This window comes from Corylus avellana, chromosome 10 (assembly GCF_965113065.1).
Source record: "Corylus avellana chromosome 10, dhCorAvel1.hap1.2, whole genome shotgun sequence".
Classification (NCBI taxonomy): domain Eukaryota; kingdom Viridiplantae; phylum Streptophyta; class Magnoliopsida; order Fagales; family Betulaceae; genus Corylus; species Corylus avellana.
Genome location: NC_142499.1, coordinates 1,381,693 through 1,407,603, shown reverse-complemented (window position 1 = coordinate 1,407,603; position 25,911 = coordinate 1,381,693). Strand labels below are relative to the sequence as shown.

Below are 25,911 nucleotides of genomic sequence, written 5' to 3'. Positions count from 1 at the left end.
TCTCGCGAATCCTGTGAGTCACAGACCCTCCATCCCCTGTTTCGCAGTAATGGCATTGTAATCAGAAGTGTAATACTTGATAAAAAAAAACAAAGAGGGAAAAAGACATGTATGGTACAATTTACATCAGACCAACCATGTATACTATATTGTAGTCTATGTCGTTCTCTGTAGACAGTCCTTTCCTACTATGTCTCCCTACTACTATACCCTCTCTCTTTATTTAGAACACATACAATTTGCTGCCAAAATTTAACCTTTACTCCATGTTATGGCTATTACTTTATAATAGTTTGTTTATCACCACCTTGCCTCGATATTGTATACCTCTCAGATTTGAATCAGGAAGTCTCCTCTGTCTTTCCCCTCTCTCTCTCTCTCTCTCTCTCTCTCTCTCTCTCTCTCTGTGAGGAGTGTATTTGTACCCAAGTTCTCAGCCTTCATCCTCTCCTCTTTGGAACTACCACTTTAGTTGAAACCTCTTCAACTCTTTCATGGTGCTGAAGTTCATATACACCCACTTGAAAGTCTCAAACTTTTTCCTCTGTAATTAGCTTGTAATATATTTAGAGTTTCTTCTTCTGGCGAAACCTGTTCCTGTTGCAGAATCTGAATGATGGCTCAAAAGCACTTGCACGAGCTACTGAAAGAAGACCAAGAACCGTTCCTTCTCAAGAACTACATTGCTGACAGGCGCGGCCAGCTCAAAAGGCCTTCACCCAAGACCCATTTACAAGTCAAGAAACGTAAACCCATCACCGAAACCCCAAACTTTCCAGGAAACTTTTGCAAAAACGCTTGCTTTTTTTCCTTCCAAGACTCCCCGGACCTCCGAAAATCCCCACTCTTCGAATTTTCGTCTCCGGCTAAAAGCCCCTGCAGAAGCCCAAATGCCATTTTCCTGAACATTCCTGCAAGAACTGCAGCTCTTCTTCTTGAAGCTGCTATGCGAATTCAGAAACAGTCATCGGCTTCAAAGTCCAAAACCCAGAACAAAAACAATCATGGGTTTGGTGTATTCGGGTCGATATTGAAGAGACTATCCCATCGAAGCCGAAAGCGAGAGATCGAAGGCGATGGGGTTAATGTCTCAGTGAAGGATATTCTGAGGTGGGATTCATCTGTTGGGAGAAGAACTTCCAATGAGAGCATGAAAACTAAGAAAAAGGTGGCCGCGGATGACAAAAGTGCTTGTGAGACAAGCTATTCTGGTTCGTGTAATGGTAGTGCTATTTGGTCTGAAAGCAATGAGGACAAGTCTTTGGATATGGAATCTTCTATTTGTAGCCAGTCTGTAGACTCGGAAGTGATCGAGTTTTTATCCAAAAGGAGAGAAGATACAGATTTCGCTTGCTGTGATAAGCACTTCTGCGAAAGCCCTTTCCGTTTCGTGCTCCAAAGGACCCCGTCGTCCGGTAGCCGGACGCCGGACTTCACTTCACCGGCGGCGTCCCCGAGTCGCCACAAAAAAGAGGTTTGTCTTTTTTTTGTACTTTATTACCATATTTTATCTTTTTCAATTTTCACAACCATTTTTTTTTTTTTTGAAGTACATATTTTTTACAAATTTGCTTTCTTTTATGGTACATAGTTTTTGAAATTCACCTTCTAAAATAATATTTTGGATATTGGACTGTCCGAGTTGACTCGGTATCAGAATTGTCGGCAATATGATCCGTGTCCTGCAGGTTGCTGGAATGTTTTTTGTAAATGACAAATGTACTCATACGTGCTCCATATAATTGTGATTGACCACGGCAATTTGAGGGTTATATGTGTCATTTAGGTCTCTTAGCTCCAACCCTTTTTGTTTGTTCCATAATTGTACTTTAGATCATGTCTCTGCCATGCAAATCTATTTTCACCAAAGGGCCCTATTTAGAAAATTACTTTTCCAAAGAAGACAAATCCCTTTTCTTTGCTTCTTCTGTTGGTTCCCATCAAGAAGCTCCGACATCCCTTTTACTAGAATATAGTTTTTTGAGTTTCATTTGCTTAAATTGTGGTGAAAAGTCAACAACCAACCAATTATGATTCGGTTCTCAGTCTAAAATTCAATAATGACAAAACAAATAATGTATAGCCCAATTATGAAAATGTTCATGTTTTAATTAAGGTTGTTACCATACAAGGACAAGTTAACAAACAATAATTGTACATTTGTAGCCCAATTATGAAAAATGTTTGTGTTTAAAACTAAGGTTATTATGAATTTTAATAGGAAAATGAGACCATTGGAGTAGGGAGTTTCAAAAAGTTAGAGGAGGAGGAGGAGAAAGAACAGTGCAGTCCAGTCTCGGTCTTGGACCCTCCATTTGAGGACGATGACGACAGACATGTGGACGAGGACGAAGACGAGGACGGCGGTTTTGATCATGACTGCAGCTATGCCATTGTACAGAGTATGCAACAAATCACACGTAGTATATTATATATTTTTGTATCATTCTTTTTTGTGTGGTCGTTATCCATGAACTAATTTAAATTGTACTGTTGCTTCTGTTTGATGACAACTTGATGTTTGGTACAAATATTTGACGGTCATGGTTGTTGATTATAAACCATGGTATCTATGTGGGATCCATTGAAAGATTGGAGAGTGAAAACGCCCTTCTGGTTTGGACATTGAATACGCGTAAACTCTTTGTTAATGTGACCTATTTTGTCCAGAATATAGTCACAGCCAAAGTTGTTTTTACATCATATGTGACCCACATTTGATTGAAGGTCTGTCTTGGATTTGACTCTTCAATTATGAGTCCGATTCATTTGATTTCTAGTGCAAAATTTTGTATACTTTTTACCTGTTCATGCTTCAAGAATGAAGTGTGGCCTAAATTTTCTTGAAACCCTTTATAAACAATGACTCATTGCCATGGATAGCTTGCAGCTTAAGGGCACAAGAACTACCACAATACACAAAAGGAATCTCAGATTTTTCTTAAATACATTTAGGAACTGTACTTGCCTTCTTGTGATCTTCTATGTGTCTGTTGTGTGAAAGTTTGTGCAGTCTAAATTGGATCTAACTCAAAACCCTAAAGTGGGTAGTTCTTTTTCATAGTCTTAACTTCGTTTGTGACCTTACATTTACTGCAATGATCTTATATTGTTGTCATCCCCCTTCAATTTATTGGACCCCTTTATAGTTTTCGTACATATACACTTCATATTATTTATTTTTTTAAAAAAGATGCTGCTTGTCAGCTGCTTGACTTTGAGGAGACTTATTGACAATTAAGTTCATAATCTACTGGTTTTGGGGGCATTGAAAGCACTGATGTGAGACTGTCCAATTGGGATTCTTAATTTCATTGTACTTCTCTGTAGGAATTGAATTTCTCTTGTACTGGACTTTTCCTGAATGTCATTTTCAATTAAATATGAAAATTATTGAGTATTGCACTCTAACTTGAAACTGTTAAATTACCAGTTATCCCAAAAGCTTAAGTTTATAGGAAGAGATAAATGTAATCATTTAATCATTACTTTAACACTCCCCCTCACGACGTGGATTATTTAATTTAAATGAGGGTGATTTGACGGAGTCAAGGTTTGATTCCATGACCTTTGGCTTTGATACCAAGTTAAATTACCAGTTATCCCAAAAGTTTAAGCTTATAGGAAGATGTAAATTTAATAATTTAACCCCAATAGAGTATTGAACTAAATCAACTAACAGATTTGTAGTAGCAAGTTATTTTGACTTCATCACCTACCTAGTGCCAAATATTATGAATCATCATCATGCAAATGATTTATTTTGATTTTCCTTTCATTGACCCATTTGATATTTACAGGGGCAAAGCAGCAGCTATTGCAGAAGCTTCGTAGATTTGAGAAATTGGCAGAATTAGATCCAATTGAACTTGAGAAAAGAATGTTAGAAACAGAACAAGATGATGACTCTGATAATGATGCTGATGACCTAGAGGAAGAAGATGATCTGGAAACATCATTTAGAGAAAAGAATGCTGATGAGTTTGTTATGCAAGTCCTCGGCAAATCACGGTTCCATAATCTACTGCGAATCCCAGCAGACATGAAGAGTTTGGTTTCAGATCTCATTGTTGAGGAGGGAAGAGAACAGAATGCCTTTGACAACAGTGAAGAGGTGGTGAACAAGGTTTGTAAGAGGTTGGAGTCATGGAAAGAGGTGCAATCCAACACCATTGATATGATGGTGGAGCAAGATTTCAGAAAAGAGTTTGATGGGCGGAAGAGAAATCAGGAGCAGGTTGGAGAGATGGCATCAGAGATTGAGTTGGCTATCTTTGGATTATTGGTGCAGGAATTCTCAGAGGAACTAGTTTCTCTTAGACGAAATTATTAAAGCTGAGGTTAAATTTTGGTTTAACTTTGTTTTATTATTTAATTAAATTTAAATTGGAGCTTAGTCTGACTTGCACTATGAAGTGATCGATAGGCTAAATAGGATAATGACTCAAGAAGGCAGGAACGATGTGAGTTAGATGGTAACAGCTAGGTATTATGTATATGGATCATGTAAGTAGTGGGGAATGGTGTATTTATCCTTGCTCAATCAAACATGGCATGTACAATTATTGGCCCTTTATGTAATTATTGATTTTTTTTGCCGTATTTTTCGTGCCCATTTATGTCTATATATCTTTTTTATAAAAGCTTAATACTTTCCAGCAACATGCTTACCAATTAATTAATGCCTCTAATTGTTCATATATCCTTCTGGTGGCTGCAGAAGTGGAACATACAATCAAACTTCTCATGCTTGCTTTCTAAGTCTACCAGACTACCAGCTTCTTCTAAGGTGCATGCTCTCTTAAATGTTACACATGTTGACTTCGCTTATTTAAAAGAAATTTAAACCTACAAGTGAAGAAAATTGTTAAAATATTAATTAAATGATTAAATTTATTATATCTTATTTGCTAAGCTTTTGGTTAAGTGTTGATTTAACGCTCCTTCTCCCCTTTCCCCTTGGTAACTATTGCTGAAATCGGTATTTTGTTGGTATTGTTTCATCATTTCTCTTCAATGCTTTTCCAGCTGCAAAAAAGACAAACAAAATTTTCTTCTATTGTTTGGCCATGAATTTGTCATTTTCCTCACTGCCGACACTACAAGCCACAAGGGCATCATTGTTAAGGGTCTTAAGTCTTTGCAGATTAGATGGTGATGACTCTGATGAGACAATCCATCTAACGCTTTAAGTTATTGATCACCCGAGGCAGCTAAAGGAGAATATTATCCATCAACACTACCATGCTCTTCATGATCCATACTTTATAATTATAACATAAACCCACCACATAGGATTAGTCGATTAGACATATATCCTGGCATTCACATCCAGCCAGCTAGTTATTCTTTAGCTAAATTTTAGTGAAATATTTTCTTTTTTAGTTATCAACCTTTTCAAAATACATATATTTCTGTTTTAGATATTCATATTTCACCATTCTATTTAAATATTTTTTTTGAACATATTTTGCTTTAGAGCATTTGGGTAGCCGAATTTGATAAATATTATGCGTCTAAAGCCCTCATCATCCGTTCCTGAGATGTGAAGGGGGGAGAACAGAACAAAAAGGTTTGTATGGGATAAGCCGATCGAGCTGGTTTGGCTTTCAAGTCACCGACAAAAAAAAAAGAAAAAGAAAGAGAAAAAAATAAAGGAAAAAGGAAGAGAAGAGAAGAATGGAGAAGGCTCTCGTGCATGTCGGCACTTAGAATAAGGAAACAAAAGCTCACAAGACACGAAGGGAGTTTTGGAGAGGGAAAGAGAGACGATAGCTCTTTGGAGAGTTTCGGCTCATTGCAAATTACAATTCCAACCCTGTGACGCAAATTGAGTTTCAGCAAAAAGGAGTTATGCTTTCTATATTTGACTTTGGCTCAAGAAAAACCGATTACCGTTCTATAAATATCCTTAATTCAACTCTCAACAAGCTTAATTGTTGTGACGTTTGATTTAAGTTGTTATTTTAATTTAGATTTTTTTTTTTTTTTTTAATTCTGCCCATTAAATTAACATGTTTATTCGGTTCTTCCATCTTAAATTTTTTTTAAAAAAAGATTGTCTGGAGAGGAATTATCTGTTCTAAAAAGTAATTAATTACTTCCGCTGAGCCTAACAAAACTCGATCTTTTCACAATGGTAATGTGGTGCCCAAGCCCAATTCATATTGCTTTTGTATCGGTCGAAATTTTTTTAGAGACAGCCACGTGCCATATCTCAATAGTCAGACCAAGACCAAAATTTTCAATCATCTTCATGCGCCGCAAACTGGAACTGCCTGAATTGGACCCACGACCGTCCCTTGTTAACTTTCCAAGCTCAATGTGATCCAATCCATAATTTACACGTGGAATTTCGCTTTTAGTAACATTGAATTGTAGTGGTGCTGGTTTTTTGAAGGATTCTTAAATTTGTTTACAAATTCTGATGTGGTCAGACAAAGTCGCCCAGCAAGAATATTCTCTTCTTTTCGTAATAAAAGTATGATGAAACTTTTCCCCCGCGTGTTTTTCTGGATACCCAGTTCTTCCACGTGGAAATATTAAAATGAGTTTCAACAATCAAACACGTTTAAAATTATTCCTCCAATAGTTTTCTCTTCCTCGTGCTATAAAATTCCATCAATGTCACTATCTCAACTCTCTCTCTCTCTCTCTTTTACGTTTTATATTAGCGTTGATGCATTCAACTGTCTCTAATTCAATTTGTGTGTTATTCATTGTACACGTTCGCGATTCATATTTTAGGTTTTATATTTGTATTTGTAAATTAAGTTTTAATATTCGTGAATCATATTTTTATGGCTCTAAGAGAAGGATCAGCATCTCCAACCTCGGGCTACGACCAGCAGAGCAGTACTACTTCTTCACACATGCTACTCGAGCCGGCTTGTGGGAAGCAAAAGAGAAAGGCGGGAAGGAAGAAGTTTCAGGAGACGCGCCACCCGGTCTACCAGGGCGTCCGGCAAAGGAATGGCAAGTGGGTGTGCGAGCTGAGGCAACCGAACAAGAAATCTCGCGTGTGGCTCGGGACCTTTTCTAGCCCGGACATGGCTGCTAGGGCTTACGACGTAGCTGCCTTGGCTCTCAAGGGAGAGTCCGCTTCGTTGAATTTTCCTGAAGCGGCGAGTGCTTTACCGCGCGTTAAATCGTCGTCTTCCATAAGGGATATACAGTGTGCTGCTTTGGAGGCTGCAGAGGCATTTTCCAATGATGTAAAAGTAAAACCATCTTCTGCTTCCTCGTCCTCGTCGGTTGGCTTGTCCATTCCATGCTCAGAGAAGGTTCCCAGAGCTTCTAGAAAATCGTTTATGGACGAGGAGGAGTTGTTTAACATGCCGGGGTTACTTGACAGCATGGCGGAGGGATTGATCGTCACCCCGCCGGCCATCCAGAAGGGGTTTAATTGGGATGATTTGGAAAATACTGTGGACCTCACTCTGTGGAGTGACTGACTAAATTTAATATACACATGATTTAAATTACTGTGAGAAGAGAAAGTTGTGAAGAAACATCTCTCCCATGGCTAATCTATTTCATGCATACAGACAACAGATTCTGATTAATTAGCTCGCCAACAACGATCGGTATTATCCCAAGTTGCATTCAAAAGCTAGCTGAGGTGCCGGGTAACTTACAAGGCACTAAAATATTCATCAACACCTTAGTGGAAGCCCTACTTTTGTTCTCTATTTTTGGTATATTTTGATAGTTATATATTGCATTTATTCTGTTTCGGCATGAGTCATCTCATGCATTTCTGATAGAAATGGACTCTGTTTTGGCAGTTGGGTGCATTTTCTCCTAATTGTTTGTATTTTTTTTTAAAAAAAAAAAAGAAAAAAGACTCCACTTTGCTTGAGGCATCAGGCTTATGCTCTATTTGCGATCATTATTAAACTAATACATAAGAGTGCTCTCTATTTTTATAGAGAGAATATGAGAAGTGTGTTTCATTTCTTAACAATATGGAACAATCATAAAGGCGTATTTGTATAAATTAATAACTAAAATCTCTCAATACTTGAGCAATGTGGAACAAGCCTACATACACTCTAGCAGAGGTGGCTAAAATTTTTTTTTAAAAAAAAACCTAAGAGGCGACAACCACACTATAGCAAGAGAGAGAGAACAAAAGGCAAAGAACCTAAAATTGAAAGGATATATATATGTATGGGTGCGCTCTACAGTCATAATCTGTATTACTAGAGTTGGTTTATTTGTTTATTTATTTATTTATTTTTAATTTTAAATCAATCTAATTAAGGGTATATATTATCACATGTCTAATATATAAGGGGTATAATGGACAGGTTAAGTCACTCATATTGCACATGACAATTTTTGTTTGAGTTAACAAAAATCTTGATGGAAGGCCAAAGTGAAAGGGTTAGGTAGTTTAATTAATTGAGTCAATTGTAACTTTTTAAAGTTTGAAAATAATTGTAAATGAGATGTACGTAAGTTCAAGGGGACTAAGTGTAATTTTTTTTTTCTCTTTTGTTTATAGACTATAATGCGATTATATATAAAGTAATGTTATTTAGTAGATTGTTATTCGGTGTCTACTACACAATTTAATAATATAACAGTGAAAATAAGCTCTTAAATCAATACTTGTAAAAAAAAAAAAAAAAAAAATCAATAACTAATTTTCATTCACACATTATTCCAATAATACTAAAATACCATTGATCTTACATAAATGGGAGGAGAAAATAGGGTCATGCTTACATGCACGTAGAAATCAATGGCATTAACGCGTTTCACTTTTTTTTGTGTGTTGGGGGGGGGGGGGGGGGGGGGGGGGGCGCGAGATGAGACAATGGTCGATTCTAATGGGCCTATAATTATTATTTGAGAGGAGTTCTCCAAGAACATTGATTGAGCGCGTAACGATGAATGTTGCTTGAAGGTCTCATTTCCACATGGATTGCTTTGTTTTTGGTGCTCTGATTAAGCTACGCAAAAGCCCATCTGCACAAATGCCGTCCATTCGACATTAATCCAGATCAAATGGCTTCAGGGAGCTGGAAATGGAAGGTTATGATAGGCCATTTTTTTAATGGACTATATATGGGCTTAAACTGACCAGTCAAAGCTCGAAAGTGATGACGTCTAAACAGATTATCAATTAGGCTGAACTCAAACACCCAACCTATTTGGGCGGGTTGGGTCGGGTTTTGCCACTCCTACGCCCAAACGGTTGAAGCAGGAGCTTCAAAACTGAAAAGTTTAGATGAATGACGTGATTGCTCAAAAAAGCCTTTGGGCGGAATCAAATTAAAAAACCAGCCTAGCCGAACCGCACCGCCTTCGAATCAAGTGTACTCTTTGAAGGGTAATTGACGGCACGTTTAAGTTTGTGATGTGATTTTCTGGCATCCGGCAGAGATTATTCGTCATATGCAATCAGCCCGTTTAAGCTACAATGTCGCGCATGCAGGGGTCTATACAACACGAGAAGCTGGTCGTCAGTTACAGTGGCTTGCCCCTCCAACAGGCTGGATTATGGCCAACTGGGACGCTTCAGTTGATCGTCCACGAGGGATTTGGGGTATGGGAGTGATTGTCCGGAACTCAGCAAGTGATTTAATGGCTGCGAGATGTTGTTCCAGAATGGGATACTTAGAGCCCACTGATGCTGAAGCCCTTGCTGCTTTGGAAGAGACTCAAATCTGTCGTAACCTGGGATATGACTGGGTTAAATTTGTGGGGGATGCGAAAGTCATAGTGGAAGGGGTGAACTCTGATGAACAAGATTGGAGAAAGAAGGGAAACATTATTGAGGGGATACGATCAACTGTTCAAGGATTCACTCACTGGACCTTTTCTCACGTTCACAGGGAAGCAAACCAGGTAGCTCACGAGCTAGCCAGATTAGCTATAACACAAAATAGGGACGAGTTGTGGTTTTCAAATCCACCAAACTGTATTCGGAGGCTTATTGCTTCTGAGAAAGGTGTAATCCGTGCTTGATTATTACAATAAAGTGAGCTCTTTTATTCAAAAAAGTTTGTGATGTGATATGTGATAGATTCTGTGACACGTTAGTTAATAAATAATTATTTTTTTATGACAAAATTTCTCAAAGCAAGGTGACAAACGTAACAATGGCATGAGTATTGCAACTTCTATTAATAAAGGGGTTATAATAAAACTACTATACTTTAAATATTTTCTTATACATTTAAGTGGTTGAGTATCATGCCTTATAAATTGATGGTCACTAATTTGAATCATTCCCTAGACTTTTCTCTTCTGTGGACATGTCCAAAAAGAAAAAGAAAAAAACTCTTATAAATAGGGTTATATTGTATTGTGAATCATAAAGTTAAATAAGAACAAAATTTAGCTCTTTATGACAATTTTTATTGGTAGCTTTTTGGGTGAATTACCCCAAAATCTATTGTCTCTAATTTCTCTTTTGCTTTGGCATCTAGGCTTTTGCTCCTCCCACACTGTTAGAATATATGACTTTTCCATATTGGGTCTAATTTAATTTTCTTATCAAAGTATTTTCCATAATTGTGTATTGCACCTTTATTATTGTATTCTCTCTATCTATCTCATTTTCCCTATAAAAATGGGCTATATAGCCTATATTGTAATGTAAATCTTCAAGTTGAATATATAAGGAAAAAATGTAGCCTTTTAGTTCAATTTCCAGGGGTAGATGTAGACCGCGCGCTAAAGTAGGATCACCCCCAGAATATTTTGTCTCCATTTTCTCTCTTGATTGTGCTATTTCCCTCTATTTATATTAATTACAAATATTTTGCATGGTATTTGGTTTTGTTGATATTAATCACGCCAAAATATTTCTCTTTATTTTGTTGATCTACGAAACACCAACAAAATCAAGAGAAATATTTTGGTTTTTATTTTTCTGCCCATTTTCATATAAGAGATAGGTAAATTTAGATTGAATATGTGAGAGTTAGACCACATATAAAATCCCACAGAGGATAAGAATAAGATAGACAAGAGAAGTGTATAACACTTCTCTCAAAATCAAACCCAATATAAAAAAGTTGTGTATTATAATAGTATTAAAAAAAATGTTGAAGCATTTTTTGTTATTATTATTATTTGTGTGTGTATAATTGAAGCTACATCTAAAATAAGTAGACCTTTCTAAAATATATATATATATATATATATATATATATATATATATATATATTATTTAAAGATATCGTACTATCTATGAAACTACTTTTGTTTCCACTAAAATAGTATTTGTGAAATAAGCGAAAATATTTTCGAAAAAATTACTGATTTTTCATTATTAGGTCGAGACATTAAAAATAATACTGAAAATGTTTTTTTATTTTTTTATTTTTTTTTTGTTATTTGATTAGTATAATTTTTTTTTTTTTTTTTTTTTTTTTTTTCACTACAACTAAACTTAACTGAAAACGCATAAAACGTCAAATAATGTTGTCAACAATTAATTAAAAGCATCCCACAAAAACTACATACAGAAGGGAGGAGGGACAAAAACAAGACAATGGCAGTTTTTAGGAGTCGCAAGAGAGCCAGAGAGGGGAGTTGTTCGGTGCAACAACTCAAGGAAAATGGGGCCGGAGGCTTTGGCTCCCGGCCCTCCGTTGCTATGGGCCGGCCTTTGGCAATTTCTTTAAAGCTTATTGATTTCACGGTAGAAGGTGACTCACAGGTAGTAATCCAGCTAGTGATAATGCATGGCACCGCTTCACCGTCCTATTGTTTAAGGTTTAAAGATTGGGATATCATTTCAGATTCATTTGCTCCCATTCGTTGTCTTCTTCATGAAATGCTAGAAAAGTTAACCACAAAGCCTAAATTTACTAGGCCACGGCTAAACTTCATTTTAACTACATTCCCACTCACTTATTCCCAGTCTTTCCCCTTTTGTAGTGCAACTTAAGGCCCACCCCCATTTAGTCTTTCCCCTTTTGTAGTGCAACTTAAGGTCCAACCCCATTTAGTTTGCTGCTTGTCTCTCCTTTTCTTTTATTTTTCTTAATGTACTTACCAAATGTTAGTGTACATGATCAGCAATTAATGGCCTCAAGTCACCTTTCAGAAAGAAGATCTATTTGTTTAAAAAGTAAAAGACATTAGAAGCCCGCCGGCCCTGAAGAGTTGGAGGAATTCTGATGCCCAAGTTAGTATAGGGTGAGAGGGTGAGTTCTCCCATGTAAAAAGAGCATTATCGATATAGTGGTAGAATAGTGAAAATGTATACCTTAGGCCTTATATACAAGCATGTAGAGCATTATAAAGTCTTTTAGAGTCTGCCAGAGGAATCGTGTCTCTTTGTCTCTAAGCCCATTGGGTCTCGGGCTCCTTTGATGGGATGGGGGTAAGTTTATTCGGACCTTTTCTACGTCGTAGCTTTTAGGAGATTCTTAGGTCCTACACGAACAAAAAAAAAAAACAAAAAACAAAAAACAACTCAAGGAAAATGAAATTAGAACCAAAAACAAAATTTAGTGATAAAAACGTTTTTGGAAAAATATTTTCTCTATTTTTCAGTGTTATTAGATGCACACTAAAAATATTAGTGATCAAAAATTGATTTCCAAGTTAATTAATAGCAAATTTTCCATTGCAAGAGAAATCAATTTTTGCTATTAACTTGGAAATCAATTTTTGACCACTAATATTTTTAGTGTGCATCTATTAACACTGAAAAGTAGAGAAAATATTTTTCCAAAAACGTTTTGATCACTAACATTTTTATTTATTTATTTATTTTTAATTTCAAGATGGCAATTGATTGTCCTTTGATCACGTGGACCCTATCACCGTTTTTGCTGGTATCTCCCCGATAATGACAGATAAGTTTTCAATTATTCATAAGATAAGAATTATGTAGTTTGGACAGCAAACTTACCCCTTAAATTATCCTTGTACTTGGCCTTATGTTTTCTGATTTCTTGTTGGCGAATGCCTGAGATCCGTGGAGCTTATCACCTTTTTGTTCGCCATCTTCACGAGTCACGACAATGACAATTCACAGATACGTTTATTTTTTTTAATTATTATCCATAAGACATAGATTCCCTAATTAAACGACTAATCACAAAATATATATATATATATATATTGTGATTAGTCGTGTAAAGACTTCTTGCTTATATATATATATATATATTAATTTCAAGCACTTGATCATCTGTCCTTCACCGAGCAATACCTAAATATGAAGGGTATCGACTAGTGCACGTCCATTATGACAATCCAAAACCACATTTTCATGGGGGAGATCGAACAAACTTGAACCTGAATTTTCAGCGATACCCACCAATATTTCTCCAAACCCTAACATGTTGCATTCACTCAACACCATATATACTCCTTCCTTCCTAAGCCCTTCTAAAACTTCCATTAATTACAGAGGGGCCATACACCATCTTCAACTTCACTCCCAAAATCAACGATGGAAACTGGAAGCAACTCTGTAGATCAAGAAGCCTGTAATCACGTCGTCACGATTTGGGAAGTGGACAAGGAGCGGCTTGCCCAGATGGAAAAGAGGATCTCCGAGACCACCCCACAATTACTAAGCATAGCCGCCGGTAGAAGCAGTTGTTGCATCTTCAGAGTCCCCCAGAGCCTAATCGACATCAACGGCAAGTCGTACCAGCCCCGCATAGTCTCCATCGGGCCCTACCACCGCGGCCAGCCTAATCTCCAAATGATGGAGGAGCACAAGTGGTGCTACCTCCGTTCTTTACTCTCCAGGACCAAGGAAGCCAAAGGTATAACCTTAGAGGACTACTTGAAAAGCATACACCCACTTGAAAAGGTTGCCAGAGAGTGTTATTCAGAAACCATCCACCTTGGCACCGACGAGTTCCTGGAGATGATGGTTATCGATGGTTGTTTTATGATTGAATTGTTTCGCAAGGTTGACAATACGGAACTGTTCGAACCGGAAGATCCTCTCGTGACTATGTCGTGGATATTACCGTTTTTCTACCGGGACTTTCTCCGGCTCGAGAATCAAATCCCTTTCTTTGTTCTTGAACGGTTGTTTGAAATTTCCAAAACACCGGATGAGGAGTCCGGCCCGTCTTTGTCCTGGCTCGCTATGCGATTCTTCAACAACATAATGCAAAGACCAGACCAAGTCATAGAGAGGTGTCATAATCTCAAAGGCCTGCATTTGCTGGATTTGGTTCGGTCAAGTTTTATCCCGCACGATGAAGAATCGCCACAACAAGATGTGAACGCCCCCTCGCATATTATTCACTGCGTCTCGAAGCTCCGCCGTTCGGGGATCAAACTCAATCCGGGCAAGGCAGAGAGCTTCTTGGTGGTGAAATTCAGGCGCGGCGTGATTGAGATGCCCAGCATAACCATCGACGACTTCATGAGCTCTTTATTACTCAACTGCGTGGCGTTCGAGTAGTGCCACAACAGCCGCTCCAAGCACTTTACCACTTACGCGACTTTGTTGGATTGCCTTGTGAACACGGCCAAGGACGTGGAGTACCTTTGCGACCGCAACATCGTTGAGAACTACTTAGGCACCGAGGCGGAAGTTGCGCGGTTCATCAACAATTTAGGCAAGGACGTGGCGTTTGATATTAATGTTTGTTATTTGTCGAAATTGTTCAATGACGTGCACAAATATCACGGGAACACTTGGCATGTTCAGTATGCGAGCTTCCAGTATACGTATTTTAAAACGCCGTGGTCGTTCATTTCGGCAGTGGCTGCGTTTGTGCTTTTAGTGCTTGCGTTTTTGCAGACCTTTTACACCATCTATTCTCCCCCCTGAACCCTCCCGTTCTGGCTTGCTGCCCCCTCCACACGATAAAAACTCTTTGGTAATTAATAGTTTTAAGAGTGTACGTAGTTTGTTGTGCGAGTTTTGAGTTCTTATAATGGAAAACAGGGAAGTATATATATATATGAAATGGAAGTTTTGTGGATGCGGAAGTGATATATATTAATTCCTCAATGATATATTTGTTATTTCAAAAAGTTCTGGGACGTTCAAAGTAAAGAGATTTTGTTCATTAAAAAACATAAAAGGCCCATTAAATCAGAACCATTGTCGACGATTGATTATTTGCAACGTTTCCTAACAAACATTCTACGCTACAAAAGAGTTGCGAGGCTATCTAACATTCAAACTTAATTTTCTAACCTGACAAACCTTCTACTTCTTTTATTGTAACGTGCGAGGCACTTCCATCGAATATGTAATGCTTAATTCATCCAAAGCAGCAAGCAAAAGAGAAATTAGGTAGGTAGCTAGGAAGAAGTTCCATGAGATGATCAGACACCATGCATCCAGTCTACAAGGGCTCGATCCGTTTCGTTGAATTTTCCTGAAGAAGCGTACGTGTGCTGCCTTGGAGGCATTTCCCAAAGATGTAACTTTTGTAACTTTTTAAAGTTTGAAAATAATTGTAAATGTTATGAAAGTTCAAGGGGACTAAGTGTAATTTTTTTTTTTTCTCTTTTGTATATAAACTACAATGCGATTATATATAAAGTAATGTTATTTAGTAGATTGTTATTCGGTGTTTACTATATAATTTAATGATATGACAGTAAAAATAAGCCTTTAAATCAATACTTGTAATAAAAAAAAAAATCAATAACTAATTTTTACTAACACATTATTCCAATGATACTAAAATACCATTGATCGTACATAAATGGGAGGAGAAAATAGGGTCATGCTTACATGCACGTAGAAATCAATGGCATTAACGCGTTTCACTTTTTTTTTTTTTTTTTTTGGTGTTTGGGGGGGGGGGGGGGGGGTGTGGGTTGGTGGTCGGGTATGAGACAATGGTCGATTCTAATGGGCCTATAATTATTATTTGAGAGGAGTTCTCCAAGCCCATTCATTGAGCGCGTAACGATGAATGTTGCTTGAAGGTCTCATGTCCACATGGAGTGCTTTGTTTTTGGTGCTCTGATTAAGCCACGCAAAAGCCCATCTGCACAAATGTCGTCCATTCGAAACTAATCCAGATCAAATGGCTTTAGGGAGCTGGCAATGGACGGTTGTGATAGGCCATTTTTTTAATGGGCTATATATGGGCTTAAACTGACCAGTCAAAGCTCGAAAGTGATGACGTCTAAACAGATTATCAATTAGGCTGAACTCAAACACCCAACCTATTTGGGCGGGTTGGGTCGGGTTTTGCCACTCCTACGCCCAAACGGTTGAAGTAGGAGCTTCAAAACACTTGATGGCTCAAAAAAGCCTTTGGGTGGAATCAAATTAAAAAATCAGCATAGCCGAACCGCACCGACTTCGAATCAAGTGTACTCTTTGAAGGGTAGTTGATGGCACGTTTCTCGTTAGTGGCATTGCCAACCCATCTACCAAAGCAAATAATGATATCGCTACCCCATCAACTTATCTGCAGTTTACAAATATAATAACAATAAAGAAAGTGTCATTAGTGGTATTATAATTTTTACTTTAAGTTTGTGATGTAATAGTTTCTGTGACACATTAGTTAATAAATAATTATTTTTTTATGACAATTTCTCAAAGGAAGGTGACAAACGTAACAATGTCCCGTGTATTACAACTTCTATTAATAAAGGAGTTATAATAAAACTATTGTACTTTAAATATTTTTTTATAAATTTAATCGGTTGAGTATTACGCCTCATGAATTGGTGGTCACTAATTTGAATCTCTCTCTAGACTTTTCTCTTTTGTGGACATGTCAAAAAAAAAAAAAAAAAAAAAAAAATCTTAGAAGTAGGGTTATATTGTATTGTAAATCATAAAGTTAAATAAGAACAAAATGTAACTCTTTATGACAATTTTTATTGGTAGATGTAGGCCTTTTTGGGTGAATTACCCCAAAATCTATTGTCTCTAATTTCAATTTTGCTTTGGCATCTAGGCTTATGCTCCTCACACACTGTTAGAATATATGACTTTTCAATATTGGGTCTAATTTAATTTTCTTATTACAGTATTTTCCATAATTGTGGATTCCACCTTTATTGTATTCTCTCTATCTATCTCATTTTCCCTATAAAAATGGGCTATATAGCCTATATTGTAATGTAAATCTTCAAGTTGAATAAGGAAAAAATGTAGCCTTTTAGTTCAATTTCCAGAGGTAGATGTAGACCGCTAAAGTATAATCACCCCCAAAATATTTTGTCTCCATTTTTCTCTCTTAGCTTGATTGTGCTATTTCCCTCTATTTATATTAATTACAAATATTTTGCACCCCAAAATATTTCTCTTTACTTTGTTGATCTACGAAACACCAACAAAATCAAGAGAAATATTTTGGTTTTTATTTTTCTTCCCATTTTCATAAAAGAGATAGGTAAATTTACATTGAATATGTGAGAGTTAGAACACATATAAATCCCAGAGAGGATAAGAATAAGATAGACAAGAGACTTCTCTCAAAATCAAACCCAATATAAAAAAGTTGTGTATTATAATAGTATTAAAAAAAATGTTGAAGCATTTTTTGTTATTATTATTTCTTTTCTACGCTACTCCAAGTTTATACCTTAATTAGGGAATCTATGTCTTATGGATAATAATTAAAAAAATAAAAGTATCTGTGAATTCTCATTGTCGTGACTCGTGAAGATGCCAGACAAAAGGGTGATAATTAAGCTCCACTTGATCTCAGGCATTCGCCAACAAGAAATCAAAAAGGCCAAGTACAATGATAATGTAAGGGGTAAGTTTGCTGTCCAAACTGCACAATTCTTATCTTATATATGAATAATTGAAGAATTATCTGTCATTATCGGGGACATACCAGCAGCAAAAACGGTGATAGGGTCCACGTGATCAAAGGACAATCAATTGCCATCTTGAAATTAGAAAAAAAAAAAAAAAAAATGTTAGTGATCAAAACGTTTTTGGAAAAATATTTTCTCTACTTTTCAGTGTTAATAGATGCACACTAAAAATATTAGTGATCAAAAATTGATTTCCAAGTTAATAGCAAAAATTGATTTCTCTTGCAATGGAAAATTTGCTATTAATTAACTTGGAAATCAATTTTTGATCACTAATATTTTTAGTGTGCATCTAATAACACTGAAAAATAGAGAAAATATTTTTCCAAAAACCTTTTTATCACTAAATTTTGTTTTTGGTTCTAATTTCATTTTCTTGAGTTGTTTTTTGTTTTTTTGTTTTTGTTGGTGTAGGGCCTAAGAATCTCCTAAAAGCTACAATGTAAAAAGAGTCCAAATAAACTTACCCTCATCCCATCAAAGGAGCCCGAGACCCAATGGGCTTAGAGACAATGAGACATGATTCCTCTGGCAGACTCTAAAAGACTCTATAATGCTTTACATGCTTGTATATAATGCCTAAGGTATACATTTTCACTATTCTACCACTATATCGATAATGCTCTTTTTACATGGGAGAACTCACCTTCTCACCCTATACTGACTTGGGCATCAGAATTCTTTCAACTCTTTAGAACTGGCGGACTTCTGATGTCTTTTACTTTTTTTACAAATAGATCTTCTTCCTGGTAGGTGACTTGAGGCCATTAATTGCTGATTATGTACACTAACATTTGGTAAGTACATTAAGAAAAATAAAAGAAAAGGAAAGGCAAGCAGCAAACTAAATGGTTGCACTACAGAAGGGGAAAGACTAAATGGGGGTGGGCCTTAAGTTGCACTACAAAAGGGGAAAGACTGGGAATAAGTGAGTGGGAATGTAGTTAAAATGAAGTTTAGCCGTGGCCTAGTAAATTTAGGCTTTGTGGTTAACTTTTCTAGCATTTCGTGAAGAAGACAACAAATGGGAGCAAATGAATCTGAAATGACATCCCAATCTTTAAACCTTAAACAATAGGACGGTGAAGTGGCGCCATGCATTATCACTAGCTGGATTACTACTTGTGAGTCATCTTCTACCGTGAAATCAATAAGCTTCAAAGAAATTGCCAAAGGCCAGCCCACAGCAGAGGGCAGGAGCCAAAGCCTGCGGCCTCATTTTCCTTGAGTTGTTGCACCGAACAACTCCCCTCTCTGGCTCTCTTGCGACTCCCAAAAACTGCTATTGTCTTGTTTTTGTCCCTCCTCCCGTCTGTACGTAGTTTTTGTGGGATTCTTTTAATTAATTGTTGACAACATTATTTGACGTTTTATGCGTTTTCAGTTAAGTTTAGTTGCAGTGAAAAAATATTATTTTTTTATACTAATCAAATAACAAAAAAAAAAAAAAAAAATTATATATATATAAGCAACAAGTCTTTACACGACTAATCACAATATATATATATATTAATTTCAAGCACTTGATCATCTGTCCTTCTAAATATGAAGGGTATCGTCTAGTGCACGTCCATAATAACAATCCAAAACCACATTTTCATGGGGGAGATCGAACAAACTTGAACCTGAATTTTCAGCGATACCCACCAATATTTCTCCAAACCCTAACATATTGCATGCACTCAACACCATATATACTCCTTCCTTCCTAAGCCCTTCTAAAACTTCCATTAATTACAGAGGGGCCATACACCATCTTCAACTTCACTCCCAAAATCAACGATGGAAACTGGAAGCAACTCTGTAGATCAAGAAGCTTGTAATCACGTCGTCACGATTTGGGAAGTGGACAAGGAGCGGCTTGCCCAGATGGAAAAGAGGATCTCCGAGACCACCCCACAATTACTAAGCATAGCCGCCGGTAGAAGCAGTTGTTGCATCTTTAGAGTCCCCCAGAGCCTAATCAACATCAACGGCAAGTCGTACCAGCCCCGCATAGTCTCCATCGGGCCCTACCACCTCGGCCAGCCTAATCTCCAAATGATGGAGGAGCACAAGTGGTGCTACCTCCGTTCTTTACTCTCCAGGACCAAGGAAGCCAAAGGTATAACCTTAGAGGACTACTTGAAAAGCATACACCCACTTGAAAAGGTTGGCAGAGAGTGTTATTCAGAAACCATCCACCTTGGCACCGACGAGTTCCTGGAGATGATGGTTCTCGATGGTTGTTTTATGATTGAATTGTTTCGCAAGGTTGACAATACGGAACTGTTCGAACCGGAAGATCCTCTCGTGACTATGTCGTGGATATTACCGTTTTTCTACCGGGACTTTCTCCGGCTCGAGAATCAAATCCCTTTCTTTGTTCTCGAACGGTTGTTTGAAATTTCCAAAACACCGGATGAGGAGTCCGGCCCGTCTTTGTCCTTGCTCGCTATGCGATTCTTCAACAACATAATGCAAAGACCAGACCAAGTCATAGAGAGGTGTCATAATCTCAAAGGCCTGCATTTGCTGGATTTGGTTCGGTCAAGTTTTATCCCGCACGATGAAGAATCGCCACAACAAGATGTGAACGCACCCTCGCATATTATTCACTGCGTCTCGAAGCTCCGCCGTTCGGGGATCAAGCTCAATCCGGGCAAGGCAGAGAGCTTCTTGGTGGTGAAATTCAGGCGCGGCGTGATTGAGATGCCCAGCATAACCATCGACGACTTCATGAGCTCTTTATTACTCAACTGCGTGGCGTTCGAGCAGTGCCACAACAGCCGCTCCAAGCACTTTACCACTTACGCGACTTTGTTGGATTGCCTTGTGAACACGGCCAAGGACGTGGAGTACCTTTGCGACCGCAACATCGTTGAGAACTACTTAGGCACCGAGGCGGAAGTTGCGCGGTTCATCAACAATTTAGGCAAGGACGTGGCGTTTGATATTAATGTTTGTTATTTGTCGAAATTGTTCAATGACGTGCACGAATATCACGGGAACAGTTGGCATGTTCAATATGCGAGCTTCCAGTATACGTATTTTAAAACGCCGTGGTCGTTCATTTCGGCAGTGGCTGCGTTTGTGCTTTTAGTGCTCGCGTTTTTGCAGACCTTTTACACCATCTATCCTCGCCCCTGAACCCTCCCGTTCCGGCCGGCTGCCCCCTCCACACGATAAAAACTCTTTGGTAATTAATAGTTTTAAGAGTGTACATAGTTTGTTGTGCGAGTTTTGAGTTCTTATAATGTAAAACAGGGAAGTATATATATATGAAATGGAAGTTTTGTGGATGCGGAAGTGATATATATTAATTCCTCAATGATATATTTGTTATTTCAAAAAGTTCTGGGACGTTCAAAGTAAAGAGATTTTGTTCATTAAAAAACATAAAAGGCCCATTAAATCAGAACCATTGTCGACGATTGATTATTTGCAACGTTTCCTAACAAACATTCTACGCTACAAAAGAGTTGCGAGGCTATCTAACATTCAAACTTAATTTTCTAACCTGACAAACCTTCTACTTCTTTTATTGTAACGTGCGAGGCACTTCCATCGAATATGTAATGCTTAATTCATCCAAAGCAGCAAGCAAAAGAGAAATTAGGCAGGTAGCTAGGAAGAAGTTCCATGAGATGATCAGACGCCATGCATCCAGTCTACAAGGGCTCGATCCGTTTCGTTGAATTTTCCTGAAGAGGCGTACGTGTGCTGCTTTGGAGGCATTTTCCAAAGATGTAAAGCCATCTTCTTCTTCGTCCTTGCTTGTCACTTCGCTTGTCCATTATTCCAAGCTCAGATAAGGTTTCCAAAGCCGGATCAGATACTCTGGAATTCCTAGGAGAATTTTAGTTTATGAAATTTTAAATTCAGGCCATCAACTTTCATTCAAGAGTTATTATTTTGCCACGTGTCCTACTGCTAATAAAATAATAATAATAAAATTTTAATGATATTAATAATCATCATTATTTTATTATTTTATTAATAGTGGGACACGTAGAAAGATAATGGCTCTTAAATAAAAATGAATGACTTAGATCTAAAATTTCAGAAACTAAAATTCGCCTAAAAATTTCAAGGGATCTAACCCTCTAAAGCCTTGCGGGGTAATTACTTGAAAGCATGGCCTAGGGGCTGATCCTCACCCCGGTAATCTGGACAGTGCAAGAGACAATGGGCGACTTAATGGGCCTATCATAAGTTGAAAGGATTGGTGCTAGAGGTTTCATTTGTACATGTATTGCTTTGTTTTTAATGCTCTGATTAAGCCACCCAAAAGTGAAAAGCCCTTTTGCACAGATGCTGTAATTCCAACCTGTTTGAAAAAGACAACATTTTATGGAGCTTGGCAATGCACGGTTATGATGGGGGCACAATTTTTAATGGGCTACGATGGGCTCAAACGGACCAATCAAAGCTTAATAATCGTGCAGTGCCCAACATGTCATACCAAATCCAAATTTTCACGGGGAAGCAGAAATTTGAACCTAAATTTTCCAATTGATGAAGGTTGATGTATTGAACTTAGGGATTTAGGAAGGTTTGATTTGATGTATTGATATATTAGGGGTTGGGAATTTCTAAGGTCTATGGAAGGAAATTTTGTTGAATTAATTGGAAACGTTTTTCTTTCCACATGGTCTCTACTAATTGATCTATTTTTTTTTTTTATTTGTCGGGGTTCTATGATCCAAACTGAAGACTATACTTCATTGACTTTGAAAAATATGAACTCACACAGAGAAAACTTGTATAAAATCCCGGTGATTTTGAACCATAAAACAAAGCTTGATGAGGATGGTGATGTCTCTTTGCAGGGAGGGACCGAGGAAGGGGTTGGCCATCGCCTATATGGGCCACCCCCAACTCATAAGAAAAAAAAGGTAAAAACATAATTTTTTTAATTTTTAATTTTATTTTTTCACATATCGGCCCTAACAACACAATTTGTTGGTCAATGGCCCCTGCCCATACTAAACTCTACCTTATCCCTGTCTTTTTGGATTGAGATTTTTAATAATTTACTGCTTAAATTATTAGTAATTTAGATAGTAATATTCTGATATAGTTCATATAAAAATTATATGTTCAAATAAATTTTGAAATGAACAAATGAACTTTTTCTAACGTATTACCACATTACTAGCGATATAGACAAAAAAACTGAAGGAGTGCTGAAGATCGGGCATAGATGTCTCATTGTTTTTGTTACCATTATACTATGGCTTTATTATGTGGTCCTAATCCATCTACAGAAATTTGGATTTATGGGTCTCCCCATCTTGCTTAAAAATGGAATAAAATCAAGAGTGCAGCTCATGGTCCCACATTGTATGATAATATCTCAAGACAATTAGTTAACTTAATCAGAGATAGCTCTGTTAGAAATGGGTCTTGGGCCTAACTTAACCCAAAAACTAGCTCAAGAGTTGAGGTTTCCCCTCAACTTATAAATGGTCAATCTCCTTAATACCCAGGCAATGTGGGACTTCTAACACTCCCCCTCACGTGTGAGGGGAGGACATCCAAGCCAACACGTGCGACAATGGGTGACGGTGGGCCACAGCCAATTAATTGGGTTAGGCTCTGATACCATGTTAGAAATGGGTCTTGGGCCTAACTCAACCCAAAAGCTAGCTCAAGAGTTGAGGTTTTCCCTCAACTTATAAATGGCCAATCTCCTTAATATCCAGACAATGTGGGACTTCTAACAAGCTCATGGTCTCCATCTTGCTTAAATATAGAATAAAATCAAGAGTGCAGCTCATAGTCCCACATTGTATGATAATATCTCAAGACAATTAGTTAACTTAATCAGAGATAGTTTAACACAACAAGCAACCCGAAATTTTTACTAGTCAACATGGATAAGGTTCAGAACATCGAGAATGTACGAAACCCAATGAGAAAAGGGGTGATGGCTAGCACGTTTTATTACAAAATTAAATTATAATTTAATTTTCTCCGAAAATAATGCTATATATTTAGCATATTGTTATACCATCGTTATATAACTATAATCCTCATATAATTTCCATTTTGAGTGAATATTATTAATTTTCATTTTCACTTAAAAAAAAAAAAACAGAAAGTATGCAATCAAAAAATAATATCTCCGTTTCATTTAAAACTGATATGACAGGGTGGCCGGAGAAATTGGTTATGGTTTTGCATAGTAAATGAGGCTACAGACTATTAAATATAGAAATATTATATTGACATTTTGACAAAGACCCATGCTTACTCAGACGCCAAGGCTAAGGAGCTCGCATCACCAGACTCCTTCCTGGGCGACAAACCAGCTTCGTCTCCACACCCATACTCCAAACCTCCAAAATCTACGATGGGAAGCAATTCTGCAGAACAAGAAGGCAGTCACGTCGTCACGATTTGGGAGGTCGACAAGGAGCGGCTTGCCCAGATGGAAAAGAGGATCTCCGAGACCACCCCGCAATTACTAAGAATTGCCGCCGGAAGAAGCGGTTGTTGCATCTTCAGAGTCCCCCATAACCTAATCGACATCAACGGCGAGTGGTACCAGCCCCGCATAGTCTCCATCGGACCCTACCACCGCGGCCAGCCTAATCTCCAAATGATGGAGGAGCACAAGTGGCGCTACCTCCGTTCTTTACTATCCAGGACGAAGGAAGCCAAAGGTATAACATTAGAAGACTACTTGAAAAGCATACACCCACTTGAAAAGGATGCCAGAGAGTGTTATTCAGAAACCATCCACCTCGGAACCGACGAGTTCCTCGAAACGATGGTTCTTGATGGTTGTTTTATACTCGAATTGTTTCGCAAGGTTGACAATACGAATTTGTTCGACCCCGAAGATCCTCTCGTGACTAATCTGTTCGACCCCGAAGATCCTCTCGTGACTATGTCGTGGATATTACCTTTTTTCTACAGGGACTTTCTCCGGCTCGAGAATCAGATCCCTTTCTTTGTTCTCGAACGGTTGTTTGAAATTTCCAAAACACCTAATGAGGAGTCTGGCCCGTCTTTGTCCTTGCTCGCAATGCGATTCTTCAACAACTCAATGGAAAGACCTGACGAAGTCATAGAGAGCTGTAACAATCTCAAAGGCCTGCATTTGTTGGATTTGGTTCGGTCAAGTTTTATCCCACAGGGAGAAAAATCACCTCCACACAAGGTCGACACACCCACCCATATCATTCACTGCGTCTCGAAGCTCCGCAGCTCCGGGATCAAGCTCAATCAGGCCAAGAAGGCGGAGGAGAGTTTCCTGGTGGTGAAGTTCAGGCGCGGCGTGATTGAGATGCCCAGCATAACCATCGACGATTTCATGAGCTCTTTATTACTCAACTGTGTGGCGTTTGAGCAGTGCCACAGTAGCTCCTCCATGCACTTCACCACCTACACTACTTTCTTGGATTGCCTCGTGAACACCGCCAGGGACGTCGAGTACCTCTGCGACCGCAACATTATCGAGAATTACTTCGGTAACGACGCCGAGGTGGCGCGGCTGATCAACAATATGGGGAAGGACGTGGCGTTTGATACTAATCTTTCTTATTTGTCCCAGTTGTTCAATGACGTGCACCAGTATTACCGGAACAGTTGGCATGTACAGTGGGCGAGCTTTAAGTATACGTATTTTGATACGCCGTGGTCCTTCATTTCGGCAATGGCGGCCCTTGTTCTTTTAGTGCTCGCGTTTTTGCAGACCTTCTTCACCATCGAGCCTTATGTGAATCGTAAACACTAAACGCTCCCGTTTCGCCTCCCCTACCCACAATGAACAGTGTTTGGTTGTAGTTTTTAAGAGGATCGTAGATGTTAAAGACTGGAAAGTTCTGAGTTCTTGTAATAATGTAAGTACGTATGAAATGCTCATTTGTGGATGCATATGTGATTTATTATTTCTTCAATGATATTTTTGTTATTTCGAAAAGTTCTGGGACGTTCAAAGTTAAAAGATTTCGTTCGTTGAATGCATATCGGCCCATCCCACGATCATAATAATTACCAAACATTCAACGACCCACATGATACAGGACCATGTCAAATGAATTGATAATATCGATTTTATTGGTCGGATTGATGATCATGATTACTTACAATTTCTTTTAAATTTTAAATTATATATTTATCCGTAATATACTAATTTTGTAATAAGTAATATTTTTGAAGCTAGCTGTT

The 25,911-nt window shown here is 37.9% G+C and overlaps 5 protein-coding genes and 1 pseudogene across 9 annotated transcripts; all 6 read left to right on the top strand.

Moving 5' to 3' along the window:
* Nucleotides 1-204: 204 nt before the first annotated feature.
* LOC132191907 (uncharacterized) lies at nucleotides 205-6,828 on the top strand. 5 transcript variants are annotated; one of them, XR_015909327.1, is made up of 5 exons: nucleotides 205-1,474; nucleotides 2,222-2,402; nucleotides 3,801-4,340; nucleotides 4,721-4,789; nucleotides 6,812-6,828. XR_015909327.1 is itself a non-coding variant. In XM_059607037.2 (4 exons), exons 1-3 carry the CDS (start codon nucleotides 614-616, stop codon nucleotides 4,331-4,333), a joined length of 1,575 nt encoding a protein of 524 aa, XP_059463020.1. In that variant the 5' UTR covers nucleotides 205-613; the 3' UTR covers nucleotides 4,334-4,340; nucleotides 4,721-6,723. The 5 variants fall into 5 exon arrangements, 2 of the variants coding, with proteins under 2 accessions (XP_059463020.1, XP_059463019.1); XR_015909326.1 differs by lacking the exon at nucleotides 6,812-6,828 and adding an exon at nucleotides 5,480-6,720; XR_015909328.1 differs by lacking the exon at nucleotides 6,812-6,828 and adding an exon at nucleotides 5,552-5,568.
* Nucleotides 6,829-6,832: 4 nt separating this feature from the next.
* Nucleotides 6,833-7,499, top strand: LOC132191909 (dehydration-responsive element-binding protein 1D). Its single transcript, XM_088510993.1, has one exon. The coding sequence runs from the start codon at nucleotides 6,873-6,875 to the stop codon at nucleotides 7,452-7,454; it is 582 nt and encodes a 193-aa protein (XP_088367119.1). The 5' UTR covers nucleotides 6,833-6,872; the 3' UTR covers nucleotides 7,455-7,499.
* A 1,906-nt stretch (nucleotides 7,500-9,405) lies between these two features.
* Nucleotides 9,406-9,978, top strand: LOC148583229 (uncharacterized). Its single transcript, XM_088511030.1, has one exon. The coding sequence runs from the start codon at nucleotides 9,406-9,408 to the stop codon at nucleotides 9,976-9,978; it is 573 nt and encodes a 190-aa protein (XP_088367156.1).
* A 3,389-nt stretch (nucleotides 9,979-13,367) lies between these two features.
* On the top strand, nucleotides 13,368-14,776 carry LOC132191674 (UPF0481 protein At3g47200-like; annotated as a pseudogene).
* Nucleotides 14,777-19,289: 4,513 nt separating this feature from the next.
* LOC132191671 (UPF0481 protein At3g47200-like) lies at nucleotides 19,290-21,034 on the top strand. The gene has a single exon (XM_088511191.1). The coding sequence runs from the start codon at nucleotides 19,534-19,536 to the stop codon at nucleotides 20,878-20,880; it is 1,347 nt and encodes a 448-aa protein (XP_088367317.1). The 5' UTR covers nucleotides 19,290-19,533; the 3' UTR covers nucleotides 20,881-21,034.
* Nucleotides 21,035-23,945: 2,911 nt separating this feature from the next.
* On the top strand, nucleotides 23,946-25,613 carry LOC132192315 (UPF0481 protein At3g47200). Its single transcript, XM_059607612.2, has one exon. The coding sequence runs from the start codon at nucleotides 24,089-24,091 to the stop codon at nucleotides 25,475-25,477; it is 1,389 nt and encodes a 462-aa protein (XP_059463595.2). The 5' UTR covers nucleotides 23,946-24,088; the 3' UTR covers nucleotides 25,478-25,613.
* The last annotated feature ends 298 nt before the right edge of the window (nucleotides 25,614-25,911 follow it).